We start from the raw sequence: 21687 nt of genomic DNA on the forward strand, positions 1-21687 counted from the left end.
CACCTATCTACCTATAAGCCATTACACCTGCACGAACACCTCTTACAAAACAAGTGTTTTTATGCTAAGAATGAAATTTTGCGGGATTTAAAATAGTTAACAATTTCAGACTGATGTTACACCAACTGAAGATTCAACCCATAAATAAATGCTCAGGCTGTGGGAAATACTGTCCGCCTTCATGTCCTTTAACAGCAGGGTATGAGCTTGTTTCAATTCTGCTGCTTTTATTGTTGAAATTATTTAAAAGTATAGTGGTATGCCAATTATGGTGCTGTTTCACGGGTACACAGCCTATTAAACCAAATCAAAAAGCTCACGTGTGATATTTAAAGTGCAGCATCATCCCGTAGAAACCAGCAGGCAGCTTTCTTTGTGGTGCTCATGCTGCTTCTCTGAATCTGTCTGTTGATCCATGTCTGTCTCCCTGTCTGTCGCTCTAATAATCATCAATTTGTTGTGTCAAAAGCTTCCTCTCTCCTCGCTTCAGAAGCTCATTCTGGAGGATTTTCAACAGCCAAGTCAATCCCGCTGTGCCCTGCTATGAATATGCATGTCTCTTCTTTGGTATTTACTCTTTCAATGGCTTGGAAAGAGATGTAATTAGTCACATTTTTCCTCTTCCATGATTTGGCAGGTGTTTTGAGGTCTTTGTGTGTGTGGGGGTATGTGTGTGTGTGTGTCTGTGTTTGTGTGTGTGTTTGGGCTTGTGCTTGTTCCAAATCTGGACGGGGTTTCTTCAGTTTAGGAGACAGCTAAATAACACAAATAACACACGTTCCATCACCAGCCACTAAAACACTGTTTCTATTCCACCTCACTCTTTGTTGCTCTGCTTTTCCACTTTGCTTCTTCTTGTTTTCTGTGCTTCATTCTTTAGCTGGAGTAACACAATAACACTGGAAAAGATGTTGTTTAAGAATGTTTATCCAAGTAAATATTGGAATTAATGAATCAGATCACTTTTTTTTACACTTTCCATTATAATTAGAAATACTGTAAAATAGCCTTTTTTTGTCATATTAGAAAAATGCTGACAACACAGGTACACAGTGCAACAATATCCACTTTAAACCACAGGGAGTCTCTCCCATGTATTCCTGCTATGTATCAGAAAACCTCCCAGCAGATTATGAAGTTTCAAGTATTATAAATATATAGCCAAGTATTTTTCTGTTTACTGGTTCTTTTCAATTTTACTCAGTAATGCATTGACATTACCCAAAATGAAATGTAAACATGTCGTTATGCAAAACACATTATAGCCTCATCATTCTAAACATTCCTGCTTAACATGAGCTTTGTGTTTTGCAACACGATGAATATTTAAAACAAACTAATAATAAAATATTTTGCGGAGAAAAGTGCATTTTTACACCAGATTAACCTGTTTCCTTTCTGAAGAATGCAAACAACTGTGTTATTAATTGCCCTGACCACTGTTACTCAAAAAGCTTGAAAGTGACAGTTTTCATTACAGAAGCTCGAAACTGCAGCTGAAAAAAAAAAGCTTAGTTTATTGATTTAGCTGCTAGCTAGTTGGAAGCTACTTAATGCCAAAATAACTTGGCCCAAATATTGTCTTTCATTACTTTTCACCTTTTGACACAAGGAAATGTTTGACATTTGACATGTGCACTGTAGAAGGCAATGTAAGCTGATTACGCTTTGTATGTTCTACAGCCAGCAACAGCATCAAATTTAAGAGACAGGGCAACAGGAGAAAGTGAACAAGTGAGAGGCAGGTCATGGAAGATACAATTTCTTTCTCTATTATTATAAGAGTTAAGCAAAGGCAGTGCCTTAGTATACTTTCACTGCACCTAAGTAAAATGAACAGAGGAAATGATAGGTCATGTTTAGAAGAATTTCAAATTCTAAACTTTCATTTTCAGATTTGGAAGATTATTGTAAACTTATCAGTAGGAACAGAGAAGACTACTGACATAAACTGATGTCCATGTTCTTTATTCTTCTTCATTGTCAAATATTACACAGTGTATTGACATTTTACATTCATTTCCAGAAATGTGAATTTCCTGACTTTTAATTTCTTGACTTCCTTCTTTTCCAAAAACAAAAAACAACCAAACAGTGGAAATGGTCATGCAGAAATACAGGACTGAAAATAAGGAGTACTGTAATCTAAATATAACACACAGACATACAGATATAGCCACAGCTGGCTAGTAGCTACATGCTGACTATGGGAAAATGAGAATCTTTACCACCTGCTGCAACCAATTTGTAGGATGATTATGCAGAAAGAGGTCTGTTAAGTAATACGCGATAAAAAACTTGAAGTGACACACTTCCAAAGTGTCGCTGGGCATTTCAGCACCAGTAGGCTGCCCAAAGATTTTGTACCAGTCTACTGCTTTTGTGCAGCCATCACATATTAGTAGTTTTTATATGCAACATAATAAAACTGTTGAGTGAAAATGAAGACAACTAATTCAGCACGGCTGTTAGGCAGTGACTGCTCCTCCTCTCACCTTGATGCTTTTCACATTTGAAATGCATGTTGTTATTGAAGGGGCACATTAGCTTCCAGCAACTTCAGTGAAAGAGGTTGCCTTGATCATCATGCAGCTCACATCTGCTGATCCAATGCGAATAAAAACACGAACACTTTAATTTGTCACATAGAGTGTCTAGGCCGAATATTAGTCCCCATTTGGCATTTCATATCATTTAAAGCCCCGGCGATGTAATTAAACCTGTATGAATGTCACTGAGGTGGGAATGACATGGCAGACTTATTTTGGTTAAAAGGGGCCGTCAATGTGACTTTTTCTGAATTGTCAAATACACATAAACTCAGAAAGGAGGATTAGCTGAAAAGGAGTCACATCCTCTGACATTTGAATAGAAGCTGAAATGAAAGCCTTTTCACCATCCAGTCAATCAAATGAAAGTGCATCTCCTGGCTCTCAACTTTTAAAGAACTTGGAAAACAGACTTGTTTTCCCATTAACCCTCTGAGGCCTGAACCATCATCCCAACTATATCTCTGTTTCTAATCCTACTCAGTCAGAATGTGTTTATTTCTCAGCCATCGTAGGTTGTAACCCTAAACCCTACACTAACCCATTTTGCAAAAAAATGTCAATCGTTTTCAATGTGTAACAGTTATAAAGATTATTTTGTTTTGTTATCTGATTTCCAAGACTTTAAAAAACAACTGAATAAAAACACAGAGAGAAAGGGTTATAATCCATTTTGTGTTATGTGAAGGCTGTGTGCAGGCAGGAGTGGTGATATGAAGGACCCAAAATGCAGACTCACGGAAACGAAACGTGAACTCAAATACAGCTTTAATGCTGAAAAAAGTAACAAAACTGAGACTCCAAGGTAAACTTTACACAGACAGAACACACAGCAAAATAAGGGTAGATCGCAACACCGACAAACTGAAACACAGGGCTTAAATACATAGAGGGAGCCATCAGGGAATGGGCAACAGGAGGGAAACACAGCTGGGGCAAATCAGGCCTAACGAAACAGGGGAAGCAAAACCAGATACATTAACATCAGACATTGACCTTCAAAATAAAACAGGAAACATAACACAGACTGAATTAAAGACACAGACTCATACGCAGGCACTGCAACAGAGGGAACCGAGACATAAACCATAAGACAGAAGACAGACAAAGAAACCAAAGACTAGAAATGATAAATAATATAATAAACTCAAACCTCTGGGTCAACGACCCAGGCATCCTAACATTTTGTTGAGTTTCCTGGTTACATTTTGTACACATTAATAAAGTCTGAGCCATTTTCACAGATGACGACTGCATACGACTGCAGGAAAAATCAGGTCACACTGTGCAAAGTTATTTAGGGAATCTTAAACCTGTCAAACTCCATATGTCATGTTTGTGTATGGTTTTTATGTGGAGCAGTTGTGACAGAGTTCAAAGGAAACCCTGAAACTGTTCTATGTGTGTTCCAACTACCTTTATCCAGGTTCCCATAGAGACAGGCACCTGGTGTTTTTTGAAGGGTCATGGAGGAGAAACAGTGAAATAGTAAAAACACACAGGAGTGATCATAGATGGTACACAAAAAGAACAGAGGTCATAAAGAGGTCAGAAAGTGCCTTGAGAGATGGTGTCCAGATACAGATATGAGATTCATAGCTGCTGCAGTCCACAGTGGTGCAGGGGTTAGCACTGTTGCCTTACAGCAAGAAGGTAATCCCTGTGGGGCCTTTATATGTATAGTTGCCTGTATGGCTTTCCTTCAGGTAATCTCGCTTCAGTAAATTTATGGGTGTGAATGTGATATGAAGTGCCCACCCTGATACTGCATTTTAATAAATATCAGAGTTGGTACCTTGCGTGAGTTTCCAGTAGTACTGAAGTGGGTAACTTTTTTGACAGTTATTAATGGTAATGTGGTAAAAAATTCAGAAAATAACAAGAAATGCTGATGTGATGATGAAGAACGGTGAAACAGAAAATAGTTCCTTGCCACTATGTCACCAGGTTGGTCATTTCTTTTGTATTCCACATTGATTTATAGTCTGTTTTACATTGAAGTCTAATTAATCTAACAGTGTTGTCATTTTATTAATTAAATGTTGCTCTGAGAAGGGCGTATTAAGACATTCATTTCATCACTTAATGATTTAAATAATCATCAGTCCGTCGAAGTGAGTGTTACAAAGTTCATTTGCATACAGATAGTACACCAAGTTTCAAGCTTTGAACTGAGAGATGGTTGTAACTTGCCTTTTGATCATTTTGTTATTCTGACAGATTATGAATGAAAAGCCTTATCTGTATTGACTTGACCTTTATGATTTGCAGTTTTGGCTAAAAACTGTGATAAAATAAGACTCTGTCATTCGTTGCTTTTTGTTTTCAGCTTTCAGCTATTTTATCACACCTGGTTCCAGTCACCACCATGAATATCAGAAAAAAACTGTGGGTGTCTCTTTTTGATGTGGGCTTTTAGGGTCATTACCCAGGAGGCTTTTCTTCCATCCAGCCACAGATTTAGATCCCCCTAGTAGACCAAAAATAGCAGACCCATGGTTCCCTCTCTATCTCTCAATCTCCTGCAGAGAGCACACTTTCCATTTTGGGCAATTTGAAGCTCTTAAGCCTCCACCATTATCACTACCCCTCTTTTATCAGTGTGTGTGTGTGTGTGTGTGTGTGTGTGTGTGTGTGTGTGTGTGTGTGTGTGTGTGTGTGTGTGTGTGTGTGTGTGTGTGTGTGTGTGTGTGTGTGTGTGTGTGTGTGTGTGTGTGTGTGCGTGTGTGTGTGTGTGTGTGTGTTCTTTCTAAGCCTTTGCTTTGGTGAGAGCTTGGTCCACTACACTGGAATGCACTCGTGGCTGAAGAGGAGATGGTGTTGTACCCTTGGATTGTGCTCCTGCTCTCATGACCTCAGCATTCAGGCAGTCCTGCTTCAATATACAGTAGAGTAAAGGCCCTTTCATGCAGGAAGCCACATGCACTGTGCTCCAAAACCCATTGTTTTCCAAGGCTTGCACCTGTACAGCATCTAGTAAAGCACAGCGCAGTGTGACGTACATTCATGCAAATATACATCACATCAGTGTATCAGGGCTTTAATGGGCTGCTACAGATGCTGCTGTATAATATGCAGCACCATAGTCCTGTAGGACAATTGTCTAGTTCTACAATATAGTTCATTACCTTTATATTGTTGAAATGACAAAAAAGCCATTGTCCTGACTTAATTTGGATGTCCAAGAAGATGTTTTCAAAAGAATGGCTTGCACATTACAATAAAGGGAAAGCAAAAATGCAAGAGATCCTTAAGAAATTTTACTTGACTCTGATGTGGCGCTCCTTTATTTTACTGTTCATCTTAAAATTGACTTTCGTCCACCTTAAAAGGATCGAGCTGAAGGTTCTCTTACAGCTCCCATAGCATCATAATCTGAATATCACAGAAAATCTATGGATAGAGCTCTCAAAAGAGCAGTGCATGCATGGTAAAAGGAGAATCTCATTGAATTAGAAGACATTTGGAATAATACCAGTTTAAATTTCCCACCCCAGTCTTGTAGCTGTAAGTTTTTAAAAAAAGAAGGAAAATGCTTTCTTTTTTGTCATGTTTGTTTTGAAAAGTTAAAAGTTGTAAATTAAAAAAAAAAAAAGCCAAACAATGTGGATGTATGTAAAAGGCAGAGCAGTAAGGTTGGGAATAGATGAGGGCTTGTTGTCAAGTGAGTTAGATCTAATAGATGTTTCACTTAAAAGGGAAAAATGTCTCCAGAGTTGCGAGTACTTTTTCAAAGCATGAAGTGTCATTTGGCTCTTTCCTTTTACCTTGTGCTCTCTGTTTAAACAACTTTTACATTTGAGACTGCCATTTAGAGCTTTAATGTCAGCCGCTGATGAGAAATTTGGCAAATGACTTGCATGCTGTGTTATATAGTGACAGCTGGTGTGCTGAGAATTTGTTTCAGTGACTGCCCAGACTTAGGCCTGAGCAGAGGGAGGCACTTGACAGACCTCTCACCCTGCAGGAGCTCACAAGAGTAATACTGCATCTGTCCCCAGGCCCTGCTCCCACTATTGATGCAATTCCAACAGAGTTCTAAAGGCCTGTTTGGGGTGCTGTGAAGGGGATCGGTTAGAGGTTTTCTTGGAGTTTGTCTCAGAAGGCTACCCAGCAGCTGTCAGCAGGCAATGGTGTCATTTCTGACCAAAGAATGAGGCCTGCAGCTTCATCTTTGTGTTGTTATTATAACATTTTTCTTACCAATACAGTAAGGACCTACTTAGAGTTTGATGCACAAGGGGCAAGCTGATATCATGTTACAGGTACATTTGTGTTATACAACTATTTCCATGATGAAGATCCTAATCAGACTGGAAAAAAAACTCCAAACAAACAAAAATAGTTGTAGAGATCATTTTTTAGGTTTGAATTGGACTATGTATTAAGGTGTGATTCAGGTATTATTGGGTCAGAAACTGATTCCATGTTAAAATGAACTTATATTTAGGAGATCATGATGATAATCTATCATAATGACACAGGAGAAGGAGAATGTCACGCTGTGACCAAGGGACCTCTTAGCCTGCTGAGGTCTGAGTCATCAGCTGCCACGTCTTGACAACAAAACAAAACAAAAGAAGTAATAACAGAAAAAAAATCTTTTTTTTTTTTTTCCAAAAATCCTTTCTTATGCCTTCCTCCACAGTATGGGCTTAGGTTAGGTTACCACCATGACCATGGCTTGGAATTGATGGAATGTTAAAAGCTAGAATGCTTTAGAGCCTATGGACAGAACCACAGATAATTCTCTTTATAGTTGCTGGTTAATAGATAAGACAAATACAATCTGCAGGGGAATGTGGAAATAGAACAGAAAATAGGGGCAAGGTTACAGCAAAGCCATAAAATGGTAGTGGTTGATGCAAAAGTCCTTTGAGTGTAAAATCCTGGCTGCAAATGAACTGGCTGCTTTTACTCTCTGGCATCACTTCTGTGTGTTGAACCCCTAAAAGACCTGCAGGAGGTCTCAAAGGATGACTAAAGTGGCAATTGTGCACATGCCAGTGCAGAACAGAGGCCGAGGTCTGGTAAATTTACAAAGTGGGCTTTGTTCTTTCTAGCCAAAAATGTAACAAAGCTTGTTGTTACAGCTTAATGCCTTTGGGTAGTATTTTAATCAGCTCAGTGCCATTAGAAATGTTGCCCATGTGGACAATGAGCCTTGCTATTTACAGACGATTTTAACATTCAGTGCTACTATAGAAACTTGTACATGCTATATGAAGCCATGCAGATAAATGTGCCCCCCTTGCCAGGCTCCCACCTTCTTAACAATAACATCGAGTGACAGTGCGTATGTCCAATAAAAAAAAATGTTCACAAGGTTTCCTTTTTTAGTGGCCACAATCCAAATCTCTCCCTAACCTGAAAAACCTGAACCAAACATTTTAAAGATTAAAATTCAATCTAAACATCACAGTGGCCCCTGATCACGACCCCTCATGGTCTCAGTTGCCACTGGATTAAATTCTAACCAAAATTAAGTGTTTTATTTGCTGAAATGTAAACCATATTTATTCTGTAATGAAAAATTCTTAAATATTCTAGATAATGAAATATACTAAATGTTTTCAATATGGGAGTGAAAAGATGTGTGGCTGAAAAATTTAATTTTCCTGGTTATTTTTCCTTGACCTCAATGGAAAATGTCACAAGGTCAAGAACAGATGTGTGAAAACTCATAAGGACCTGGGAAAAGAGAAGCTCAATGCTCAGAGAAGCAAACTGCACTTCCACTAGATTCCTTAATAGATATGATGTCCGAGGTGGTGAAACTACATTTTCCGGGTAGTGCACTACAAAATGTGCATCTACCTGCCATGTCATGTTGTTTTATTCAGGTCATATAAAGGAGAGCCACCAGTGAAAAATATAATATTATATTCTTTAAAAATAAATAAATAAAATATGGACGCTTATTTCATTATTCCTTGCTTGCAAGATGATCCATTGCAAATATTTGTATTTGTATATTTCACTCCATTCATCACTTATCCAAGTACCTGGAGCTTATCCGAGTTGACCCGAAGTAAACTGTTGTTGAAAATTCCGAATATTTTAATTATGGCATGAAAAAGAAAAAATGAATTAACATTTATATGATGTGTGCCACTTTGTCAGTTACTGTTGATCAGTTTCGCAAATGTTCCTCTTTTCCTCTCATAGAAGATGGTCCAGTTCATCCTTTGCTAAAGGAAGTAATAAAAGAGACACTGAACCACCTTACCTTAGTATTTATAGAATTCAGCGAGCTCTGATTATGAGTGCCGCCTGCATACTTCTGGGTCATTTCACTTAGTTAAGAATCTTACTGAGTACATTTCACTGTTCAACCACACCCAATGTCTTAAATGGTCATGACATAACATATCGTCAGGATGTTACTGTGCCATATAATTCTGGTAGAGCATTCTCCTCTCAGAGTACTGGCTTATTTGTGGTTCCTAGAGTTTTTGAAAGCAGAATAGCATGTGACCCTGAACCATGAACCATGAACCATATACTATGGGCTCAGGCTGTTGGTGGACCTCTCATGACCCACATGAGTACTACTTCTCTACTTTCCGCTCATTGCTTACTGTGCAATTATATGCCACTATTGAATGCCTTTCCTTTTGTCTGCCCTCTAGTTTTTCACCTTGCTGTTTTTCATCTCTCTATCTTTATTATCTTTATTCCTTTCTTTTTCCTCCTACTCCAACATCTGAGTTTGGTTCTGTACCCAAGACTCTGCTAATAAAGTTTCATTAGATTTTAGTTTTTTTTCACTAATTTTGCGGCGTGTCTTACCTTACATATAAAACACCTTGAGATGACTGTTGTTGCAAAATGGTGCTATAGAAATAAAACTGAACTGAGTTGGATTAGATGTATCTTCTCCACTGTTATTTCTTTTTTGAAGAATGATTGCCTGAAATGCTATTTTGTCAACTCTATCCTCTGGTAGTTTGAAGTGTAGCTTCTAGTCTGAGCCTCGACCGACCAACTATGGACCTTTTATTTTCAAGAAACTTGAGGATAACCTAAAGAGGAATTTCTAGGTGGAAAAATCAGTGAGCTACAAACATATTTTCTGTTTCCTCAGAACGTCAGGACATGGCTGCTTGCTTAATTTGCTCCTGTACATTGCCCATATAGACATAATGGCTCGGTTGAATGTAATCTAGTCTCAACACAGTGTTTCTTTGACTCTATGTGTTATCCCTTTTTAGGTACCGTGAAGTGATAAGGATTGGTCTGTTCTGCAGATTTTGAGAATCGCCGCAAAGGAAATGACCTCATCCTCTTCCTGACTTTCCCACAGTGATGGCTGGGGATGACTGAGGGAAAAATTTGTTAATTTAATTTTATTCTGCTTTTTTAATGAATGATGATTGAGAACTTGCTGACACACACACAGAAAATTAGGCTGCTCAGCTGCAGTGACACCTTGTTTATGGCATCCTTTGGGATGCCATAAACACATTGCAGCACAAACTGATTGAGCCACCTGGGAAGGTTATACAGTGAGCAGAGAGTCAAAAATAGTGCACCATGGAAGTTGCTGCTGTCCAGAGAACTAGAGTATGTATGTTGCAGGCTGTATGCAGTTTAATGATGGCACTGATAGAATCCTTTAGAAAAATAAAGGGGAATTCTGTATTGGCAAACCTGGTAAAATAGAAAGTCGAAGCAGACACAAGCCAAGATTACAATCCTCTTTTGTACATCCTTCTTATTTAAGAAACCTTAAAGGTTGATGATACAAAAACCCACACTGTGAAATCTCTGAAACATGCAGTATAACTCAATAGACACCATATATTCTTTAATACTGCCAACATCCTTAAGGACTCTGTTTTATAAAACACATCAATCTGTCTCTGGCAGTCCTTCATCCAATTAACCTGCCATTCAAATAAATGATGATTAAGCATGTTTGGCACTAGCTAAAACTGCTAAAAATGTATGCGTAAGTAAGGAAGCCTGAAAAGTGTAAACTCTGATGGATGTTTAAATACCTGTTTGAAATGTTTGACAGCGACATGATTTTGTGTTCTCTTTCTAATTTGATTAGCCAATAAATCCATCCTCACTGCTTGTATTTCTTGTAGTATCAAACTCTGCATTTGTAGAACTCAGTAACTTGCAGAAGGTTACTTAAGAAAGTAACGTCCAAGTGTTTGTTTTAAATTCAGTCTTTCTGTATCACGTGTTTTGAGTTTGTTTTTAAAACCGTTCAGTGGTTTCAGTATGGGGCTGACTGAAGCCTTTTGACGGTCAGTCCTGTGGATTTGGGAAGCTGCTTATTTTCCAAAATGTTGCCAGAGAGCAGCATCACTGCAGGTCCTAATAAATATTTTGTAAAAGTAGCCAGGCTGCCCTACTTCAGCGAGGTATGACATAAATGGCATGGATCTGTAGTCTCAGAGTTCCTTTTTCGACGAGCACCAGACCTACACTTGCCTCAGGGTGAAGTCTGAGCTCCACAGAATTCTTCCCAGTGAGTTCATGTATACACTCACACTGGGCATTGTGTCGAGAGCGGGGTTGCTTTACTTAGTTTTGTGAGAAAAGATTATATAAACTAAAGCTTGCCAAAGCCCTTATGCACTTGTTTCTGTATTTTGAGTCCCCTATCTCCCCACACAGTCAAATGTATTGTTATCAGACTTACTTTTTTTGACTCTTGATGTACTGTTGATCCACTCACACTCAAGCACACCACCCACACTTGCTCACAAATATGCATCATCATATATACAATGTGTCTGTGCAAATAATAACCTAGCAGGTTTAATTTTGCAGTCAGAAAACCTGGCAAAAACATTCAATAAAAATAATGACGATTTTGCAGCTGCACTTCAAAGCGACACTCTGATTTGAGACTAAAGTCAGGCTGTTTTCATCAACAGTTACTGATGAGAAAAGGGTAGCCACTGCTGGCATCAATGAAGGCTGAATTTATTGCATAGAAACACACACACAAAGACACACACACACACACACACACACACACACACACACACACAGCCGAAAGATACAAAATATAAGCAAACAGGCATGCAATCAGAGTCAGAGATCAGGGAGTGGAATGCTGAAACAGTTGGGGAATAGAATAATAGAAAAAGAGGTTTTCTTCTGGCCTGAAGATTATACAGCACAGAGCTTTTGAGCTGCTACCTTATCACCATAGCATAATGTTTCTGTCCTATTTGTTCTTTAGTGATTTATGTATCCAGCAGGGCCTCAAACTCAAAGAGGCTGTGTAGTTAGAGTGGTTCATCCTTTTATAATGGAGTGGATGTTGTGGGATATACATCCTGCGTAGAGAGGCAACATTCATTCTGTTTCTTCTGTAATTAAAGACTATATACCTAAATCTTGACTTTACTTAGTGCTAGAAAAGCCAGCAACACATTCAACAGAATGCCATAATATTTATCAACTGGCCTCTTGGGACAAGAGGTTCTGAAGTGCAAGAAATGAATGCCATCAATCTAACCGACTGGAATTTTGGTAAAAATTATTCTTGCTCATTGCTGTGGTTCTCAATTTCCAGAGCAGGCACATCATGCATTACACCATTAGTAAATAGAATGAAGACTTTTAGCAGTGACATCACTATATGGAATTGATAGGCTGCATTTGAGAAATTCAATAGCTGAGATACAATCAATATAAAACCAATGTTTTAATGTGGCCATGAAGAAGACTTCCCAGGGACTGACCATGACTAATTCGACCATATCATGTCCTTACCACAATTTAAGTGAGTTTGCCCTCTCTTAGAGGAGAATTATGTACTGACTATTCTGTGCACATAATATCAAACTATTTATTTGTATCAACATAAGCATTACAATTTAAGAAAAACTGCTTGCCTGTATTTCTGTTCTACATTTGGTTAAATTTCGCTGATCCCGTCCTAGTGACAATCAACAGATTTAGCTGTTCATGTATAAGTAAGGGTTTGTTTTTAGCAAGGTTTTAGCAATGACACGATTTGTTTTAAAATTTTGCCTTTGTACAACATTTTAAATCAAACATTCAAGAGGTAATTGTAGTCCAGACTTTCAACTTTAATTCAAGTGATATAACATTTCATTGCATTAACTGGTTTTTATACATAGCCCTCCACATTTTCAGAGGCTCAAAAATGATTGGCAAAGCAGCTTAATGACTACCTGAGACCCTTTTCCTTATCATTCAAAAATAAACTAAAAATAAACTATGCCGTTAAGAACTAGTTTGTTTACAACTGGCTTACAATATTTTCACTGTTCATTTCTATCTGCATGTATCAACCGTCCACAGTTCATTTATACATTTATGGAATACCTCTCAATATTGTACTGTCTAATATGAGATGTTAGACAGAGTTTCTGCTATGACTCCAAACTTTTTAAAAACTTTTTAAATGCACCATCGCAGCCCTATCCAGTGGTGATAAGACACACTTGAAAAGCACATGTACACTGACTGAATCCCAGCAACACAATTGCCTTTGGCATGGCATCAGAACTATGATGAAATGTTAAAGGTTAAAGTGGTACTCCAAGAGAAGTGGTGCTTTGTCAGCATTGACTAGAGAGAAAGACTCAAATGGGGGATGGTTGGAGTTGTTGAATGCAGTGCATAATCAGACAGACCAAAAATGACCACACCATCACAAGATCTAAATGTCATGCTTTGTTTACTGTACAAAAACAATGTTCAACCCTCTGCTTTGCATCTTTGTGGAGAAGGACAGAAAGAGTCAGACCACACTACGATAACAAGCCCAAACACACTTCCAAACTACTACAGAACTACTTAAAGACCAAAGAAGACCAAAGAGCTCTGACTGTCAGTGAGTTTCCTCCATGATCACTTGATCTAAACCACACTGAACATTTATGGGGCACTTGAAGATGGAGAACCAAGTCATGAGTTATCAGGTTTAGACAAATTTGTGGATTCCATGTATGTTGAGTGCTGCTGCTGCCATTAAAGCAAAAGAGAGGCAGAGTAAGATAATTATGAAACATTATAATAAGGCTGATGTTCTCAGATCATCTGTATAATTAACAACCAATTTTCTTGCAGTGTCACAAGGAAAAACATACCAGATGCATGTTCTTATATGGATAAACAAATGCTTCAATGCAGAAGTTAAGTGATTTGAAGCTTTCAGAGATTAGCCCTAAAAAATATCTAACATCTACACTCGCCCAGAAATACAACGATATGGAAATCTATGGGGAAATGATCCCAGGCTCATTTCTCTATGACACTTTCCTAATGAGTTTATAATAGGCTCAACCTCTAGTAGCAGGTTGTACTGCTAGCTAGTAGTTCATTAGTCGCAGATAATACCACATAATGCTTATTTCGTAAATTAGAGTTCATTAAGAGTCAAAAATAAGAACAAATCCAGGTACTCATTAGTTTACAACTTCTCCTTCAAGTGATAAGCCAGTGAGCATCCCTTGATTACACTTTCAGATTCTATATGTGGTACACAACAGTGGGACACATTACATATAATGGTTGTCCAATAGCACACGCAACTGTTGACCACTACTGCATGGGCCAGGCAGTATCATGCTAGTGTTTGCAGTTTAACAAACTTCACTGTAGTCGATCAAGTTCCACAAATACAATTGAAACTGTTTTCACCCAAAGTTAACTGCAAAGAAATACTTGTTCTGACATCATAAAGATAAGTAAATGTGTCTGCTTAACCATCAAATTTAGTCTTCATAGGTGGGTGATTTAACCAATTTCATTTCCGTGTGCATACAAAATGGCAGTTAGCCTAAACAGGCACTTTTCCCTTGATAATTATCTTTCCCTGTCAGGAGAAACAGCAGGGGACATGCTATATTATTAAAGAGGAGTGCATAAAATGAGAGTAGTATGCTTAAGGAAAACACTATCAAAGAAAGCCCCTCCAGTATTATCTGCCTTTCCTGCAAGTATAAGCTACATGCATATTGAAAGAATCCTTTGTCTGCTCACCTTTGATCCTGGTTGATGTGTCTGAAGCAAAAACAGAATTGCCATAGAGAATCTGTGTCAAATTTATATAAAATGCTAATCTATGCCTTTTAATTACCTGACCTGACTGAACTCTTTAGATGCTCATCAAAAGATTCTGCTTTTATTAATGGATATATCATTTTATGTGTTCTAATGTGCATTTGTATTGTATTTTTTCTGTAATATTAATATCTCTATCTGTAATATCTCTTCATGTCTCTTTCTCTCTTGAACCCTCTTAAAAATGCAGAACCTAGTCTTTCTTACATATCTGTAATTATTTGCATGTAATGCAAATCTTGGAATAAATATTAATATTTTCTGTATCACATTGTCTTTTATTTGTTTCCTTTTTCTGTTTTGAAGACAGCTTGAGACGTGTTTGAGTCTCGAGGTTCTGCTGACCTTTCAGTTTCACTTGTTAATCTTTTGTAAGGCACAGACTCAAAATTAGTGGCAACAGGGTTTATAAAATATTGAATCCAAATTTGATAGTTTTAGTTTAAATTGTTGCCCATCAATATGTAGGGACTGTTTTGGGTGAAAGGTCCAACAGTGTGTGTCTGCAGTCTATTCTGATACACAATGGAGGCTCTAGATCTAGATAAAAACAGTGAAATTAGCAGAAAACTACCACCAGATTGTGATCCACCATGCAATTCCATCTGGCTTTATTTTTTATTATGACCTTAAGAATCTTGAAGCAGTGTGGGATCATGATCTTTTACAGAAAAAAGATCAAATGAAGCCAGCATCCAAGGATGAATTTTGAAATGGCTGTCAAGAAGCCTGGAGAGCTACTTAAAGAAATTAAAAGAAAGCTTGCCTAAGAAAATTGAGAAGAATAAAGGTCGTCAGCTTTCAAGCTAGTTAGAATTGTACAAACTCTGCTCTGCAAACCGATGCTGCACCAATTTGCATTCCACACACAAAAAAAGTGTTGCTAATTGAGCCTTGTAGCAGTGGAGGCAAGAAAGGAAGTCGTTTATGGTTTTATATTGTCACGTGTACTGTACTGTATCTAGGACTTGTGTCATATAGACAGCCTATGTAAATGGCAGTATCAGAGTGCAAAATCCTTTTGTCATGTATTCATGTTCACTAAATGTTGTGTAATGCCGCCTTTTTGAGCTCAGGGACAAACTTTTTCAAGCTCACATTTGTTCCAGACCTGTGCATGCTGACTAAAGTTATTTCAGCAAACTGCACTGCAGTAAAGCAATTGGAATTTAAAGGTCACGTGATTGTTGATGCAACCTCCAACGTATAAACATATTGGCACATGCACTGAGTCTCTGCCCATATTGTTCTTCATGTATAATTTGTCATACTGTGCATTTAAAACGTATAAAGCTTGGACTTAATGGAAGTTTTAAAAAATCAGACACAATCATGCAAACAAATCCTGCATCATTATATTCAGATCTGTCAGCCTCCAGCAAATGCACCAAAACATTTACAAAGGCCAGGTTATCACACTGCAAGTAAACATGTCTGACTTCCTGAATAGACTGTTTTCTCATGGTAAACAGCTGTCTTAACTCCTTTTTCCTAATTAAAGGAATGAGATATTGATCCTGTTATCTCTGGCAGAAAACTAGAAGACTGGAGTTGCTTACTACCTTACTGTTGTTTTTCTTCAACAATCACTCAAGCTGAAATCAACAGCCACGTGTGTTCAGACACAAAAAATATATGTAGTGAATACTAAATGTGAAATATGACTACAGTGTCCTTCACTGTTCCAAATGTTTGGTGTTGAATAATGTCAAGGAAAGTGTTTTTGTTGAACATTATTATGACACCCATAAGCTGAACTTTGACCTTCTGGATATGAAATAATAGCACAAGAATTCACACAAGAAAAAATTAGTTTTTGGACTTCAGTGACCTAATTCTCCTTTTTCCTCAAGTCCAAGTGACTGTGCTACAAACACTATATAGACAAAAAGAAGACTGAAAAGAAGAAGCCAAAAGTACTGGCCAACACCCCTCATGCTCTGGTGTTTTCAGTCGCATTGCTACAGGTGTATAAAGTCGTGTGTCTAGCCATGCAGTCTGTGAATGAATGGATTAATCTAAAGAGCTCACTGAATTTGAGTGTGACTCTGTAATAAAATACAATCACAACAACAAGTCAGTTCATGTAACTTCATAGTACATGTTGAACTGTAAATGCTACCACTGCAAAGTAGAAGTGTTTAGGAACCACAGCACAGACCATGTAAAGTTACAGAGTAGGGTCACTGCAGAGGCACACAGTGCATAAAATGCTCTGCTGACTCACAACCTGCAGATTTTAAACCTCCCCTGGTGTTAATATCAACACAAAAACAGTTGCAGAGAATTCCATGACATGGCTTTCCATAGCTGAGCAGCTTCTGTAGCTGTAACATGTAGGTGGTACTTAGTCACAGTGATGTTTGACCACAAACTAAAAACCATGGTTATCAGACATTAACTAAAGTGTGATCACAATCATTACACATTTAAAACCCTTCACAGGATGCTTACAGTTATAAAAATACCAAAACTGTTTAAAATTGTACATGAAAAGTGGTACTGGTGTCCAATAGATGCTTTTAGCATTTTAGCATCTGGATAAAACATTAAATACCAAGAGAAGCAGTGTAAATATGGCAGTTGATACCCTGATGTACTGACCTTAGAACAGCATTTACACCCAACAGTTGATGTAGCTCTAGACCTATGCTTAGTTCAGCCCCCAAACTGATTTAACTGGATGAGATGTTAAGAATTACTTAGTCAAACTGGTGTGTAGAACAGTTCATTCAAAACCTAAAAAGTAAGAGTACTCAAAAAAGTAAGTATAAGTCAGCAAGATGATGACAACAAGCAAGGTTAGGGACAAAAAGCTAATAAAATTAAAGGGGGAAAACCTTAAAGCTTAAACAACACATCCATGACAGGTTATTTTAATCATGTAAAGCTCTAAAAAGGACGGTTTACTGGAAAAAAAATACCAGCATAAATGTGACTTTTTATTAATCACCAATGGAAACTACAGTAATTTACCATATTTACACATTTCATATGTTCACACAAGACCTTAGCTTAAATAAAATATATTTTAATAAACATAAACTTACAAAACCTGAACAGAGAAAGTTCATGATGCCAGATGGAGCCAAAAAGAGTGCAACCTTATGTCCTTATCATCTTAGAGCCTAAGAACCCTCAGATGAGCTGCATCAGCTGATGACCCCCCTTAATTTTTAGCATGAGGATTGACAAGGAAACACTCCCAGTACAGAGGGATGAGTGTCATGATATTCACTAATAATTTGGTGATAATTATAAGCAAACAGGTGTTTTACTTTACACATTAACACTTCAGCTTTACTTGTGCACTGAGTGCTCCAGGTAAGGAAAGGTTAGGCTGAGGTCAGTGTGGCCAGACATGCTCCATCTACAGCCTTGGTAAGATAACAGATTCTCTGTGAGCCTGAGCGCCACTGAGGCAGAAACAGACATATAAACTACTGCAGCGTAAAGTAAAGGGTCATCCTGGCCAACTACTACAACACTGGAGGCGAAAGGCTTGGCATGGTGGTGGATGGAGGTGGCAGAAATGTGTGAGTTCAAGTGTGTATGTACGAAAAGAAAAAAAAACTTATCCCATCAGTGGATCCTCCAGGGCAGAGGCTGTGTGTTTCCATGAATTTAAAACACAGTATATGGGGAAATATGTGTGTGTGTGTGTGTGTGTGTGTGTGTGTGTGTGTGTGTGTGTGTGTGTGTGTGTGAGTGTGTGTGTGTGTGTGTGTGTGTGTGCGTGTGTGTGTTTGAGTGTTGTGAGCCTTACCCTTTAGGTGGATCTTATTTTCCGGGCTGTGCACCAACACCGAGCTAACTGAATCCAAGCTGTCGTAGTTACTGCAGCCGAGAGGGCCTGTCCTTGTTTCGGTTACCTAGGAAATAGAGGAGGGATAGCTCTGTTTACTTCAACAGCTACCTCATCCACTAATCAATGGATGAGGTAGCTGTTTGTTTCTCTTTCTGGCAGTCATGTACACAGCTGTAGCAGGTGAAGTGTGTGAAGGCAGGCAGAATACTGGATGTGGCAGAGCCCTCTGACAGCAGAGAAACTGTCACCATCTTTGGCTTCACTCATACACCTGCAGACACAGCTGTGTGCAACGTGAGGGCTTTCTTCAAAGAATGGTGGAAAGTATGTGAAGAAAAGTGAGAAGTGAACAGATGCAGATACTTGTGAAGGAGTCACAAAATCAAATATTGAAAGGTAGGCTGTTAAATGGCTTTAAGCAGCAGTTTGTAGTAGAGGCAATAAGCATGGTAATGACCACTTTTACATGTTAGTGTTCTTAAATACTCAAAATCTGCAAATTTCTTAAATATTACACTAAGATGTTATTGTTACTTTTATGACTATCATTATTCCTATTAGCAGAAATCATGATATTTGTTGTTCCATTGAATTATTGCAAATGCATCTTACTTAAAATGTTCATATAATCTGCTGATTTGTTTGAGCCCATGTTTTTATCACAGCGTCACAGACATGATCGCTTTGCCCAAACCCCACAAATTTAACATTATGTCTATAAATTGACTTCATTATTAGTTTTAGATACTTTGTGGTATGTATTTAAGAATATTTACCATGTAGTATCTCTTATTATTAGGGTTTAAAAACATATTTCTATTCACAAGTTAAAAATAAATAAAAACATATAATTTATCTTGGCTTTAGAATAACTGTGAAACACATTTCCCTTAATAAGATTCAAGGCAGCAGGCTTTAGAGAGCTGTAATGTTTAAGTGTGACCAATGATAATGCTGCATCTGTTACAGCAGCAAAACACTCAAGAGATAACATGGAAGAACTGTAATTTTAAGTAAACCTTGGAGCTGTTTAAATACAAGGCACTGGTAGCGCCCCACCTTCTCCACCCGACTTATTCGGAGGCTGTAAAATGGCCATTCATAAACCAAATGCTGCCATCACCTTCCAACATAAGATACTTTTGCTATACTACAAGAAATTAAGAATCAAGAATCATGCTCTTCCTTTTTTATATTATCTTTATGCACCACTTCGTACAGCCTTACACTCTGTCGGGACAATAAAGACAGCTATTACTGATGCAAACATCATTTTTAAAAATCGCTTATTTAACAGGTAGATAAAGAAATACTCTCCAGTGTGTATTGTATTTGATTTAAAGGTTTCTTTAAAATGCTAGCAGCATCAAAGTACAGGTATTGTGCAGATAGAGGTTCTAATTGTATGAATATACAACATCATCACTGAACAAAAATATTATAGGGACTTGTTGATTGCAAGTGATGATGACAAGTGATCATACAATACAAAGCTGGCTAGCTGCACTGGAGTACCAGTGCAACAATCAGAGGGAACTGAACTGAAAATTTCTTCCTTACAAGATGCAAAAAAAGTAAATTGTAATAGTACAATTTAGTTTTTAAAAATATATCAATTGAAACTGAATAGAGATGTAATGGAAATTATGATATGTTGACAATATTGTTCTTGTGACATGAACAGAGGGTGAAGAAAAAAGGTGCACACAGAGCAATGAGTGTAAACAGAAAAAAGATGGAACAAAGGGATAAGACACAAGAAAGAAAAGAAAATACTGTAAAAAAAAAATCAAGCAAACATTATAGTGCAGATATTGCACACAGTTCATTTTCCCGAGCAGTTGTTCAAAATAGAACATAAGAATATTGACATGTCCTCTGGCAAAATCATTCTGCAGCTAAATCAGGCTATTTGGCAAATGAGGTAGCCTGTGCAAATTTGCTGTCCTTAACACAGCCCTGTGCCTTACATCTTCACACTCTGCCTTGCATTAAGATTGCATCTAATATCAAAAGAAATAGAAGTTACCCTTGAAGGCGCTACAGGAGATACACATCTCAAACATCACTCAAATAACCAACTAAAAAAAACAGACACTGCTGAGATGAAGTCAAAGATAAGCTACAGATAAAGGCAAGCAACAAGGAAAGATTAGTGAAGGAGGACGGGGCTGTTTGGGGATGTTGTTTCAGCCACACGTGCCACTGATAATCCCTGCCTTAAAAAGAAACCAAAAGAAACCTGTTGCATCTCATTCACGTTTTGGAATTGGCTGTGTAACATAATCCCTTGGGTTTTTCTCTACCTCATAGGGTGCGCTCAAACTCTGCGAAGTCGGATAAATTATGTGATTCCACAAAACCAAAGCAGTTTGTATTTTTTTATAAATTGCATGCAGTTAAAATTAAAAGCCTGCAGAATGTGCACAGTGGTTATGAAAAGGTACAAAAATGATCAGGGTAGGACAACTATTTTGCAGATATTTGGCTTTTGAATTAGAGAAATATAGTAATAACCAAACAGTGCATGTTTTTCCTTTTATTTGTTGTATTTTCGAGGTTATCCTCTGAATCTTTTAGCCAACAAATGATTCTGAATTGGATTTGGATAAGTGGTTAAGAAAGTGGATGGATGGATGGATGGATGGATGGATGGATGGATGGATGGATGGATGGCATTTCCCCTTTTTTGTGTTAGTCTCTTTGTTTTCACTTCCTCTTTCATTTTGATGACATCATTCTTCTTCCTGTGTGATATTTTAGTCCCACACTGCCTCATCTTTGTTAAGTTCTATTCTTTGTATATACATACTGTAGTCCTGCGTTGCCTTTATCGAGCTGCCAGTCTGTGTACTTCCACCTGCTGGGTGAGTTCTTTGTTAACTCGTTCTAGTTTCAAAGTGGATCCCCGGGGTTTTTCTTTTTGGACCGTCCTTTATTTTTGGACCTTGCTAATTATTAGCGGGTCTTTCTCTTGTACTTCACCTACTATAATTTTCTCTTTTATGTACACTAAAAAAAAAAATCCATCACTTGTGTTATCCCAATAAAACACTTTACTACACCCAGCAGGAATATAAAGGAATACACGCTGCTTAGTGGGGTTCTTTGTGACCCTCAATCTCAACAAAGGAAGTGGAGACAGCAAACACAGCATGACTCACAGAACCACAACTACCACACTGAGGAAAATTCATATAATAAATATAAAAAATAAAGTGCGAGACTAAAGATGGAGCAGCTTAGCTTAAGAAGAGAAGTTAG

The 21687-nt window shown here is 37.8% G+C and overlaps 1 protein-coding gene across 1 annotated transcript in view; it reads right to left on the reverse strand.

The window, feature by feature from the left end:
- Positions 1-21687, reverse strand: part of brinp2 (bone morphogenetic protein/retinoic acid inducible neural-specific 2) — a 238572-nt gene that overhangs the window by 64340 nt on the left and 152545 nt on the right. The window contains exon 5 of the mRNA XM_031744820.2: positions 18382-18487. Coding sequence (XP_031600680.1) covers positions 18382-18487 — 106 coding nt within the window. The remainder of the gene's footprint in view (positions 1-18381; positions 18488-21687) is intronic.

Source organism: Oreochromis aureus, linkage group 18 (assembly GCF_013358895.1).
Source record: "Oreochromis aureus strain Israel breed Guangdong linkage group 18, ZZ_aureus, whole genome shotgun sequence".
Classification (NCBI taxonomy): Eukaryota; Metazoa; Chordata; class Actinopteri; order Cichliformes; family Cichlidae; genus Oreochromis; species Oreochromis aureus.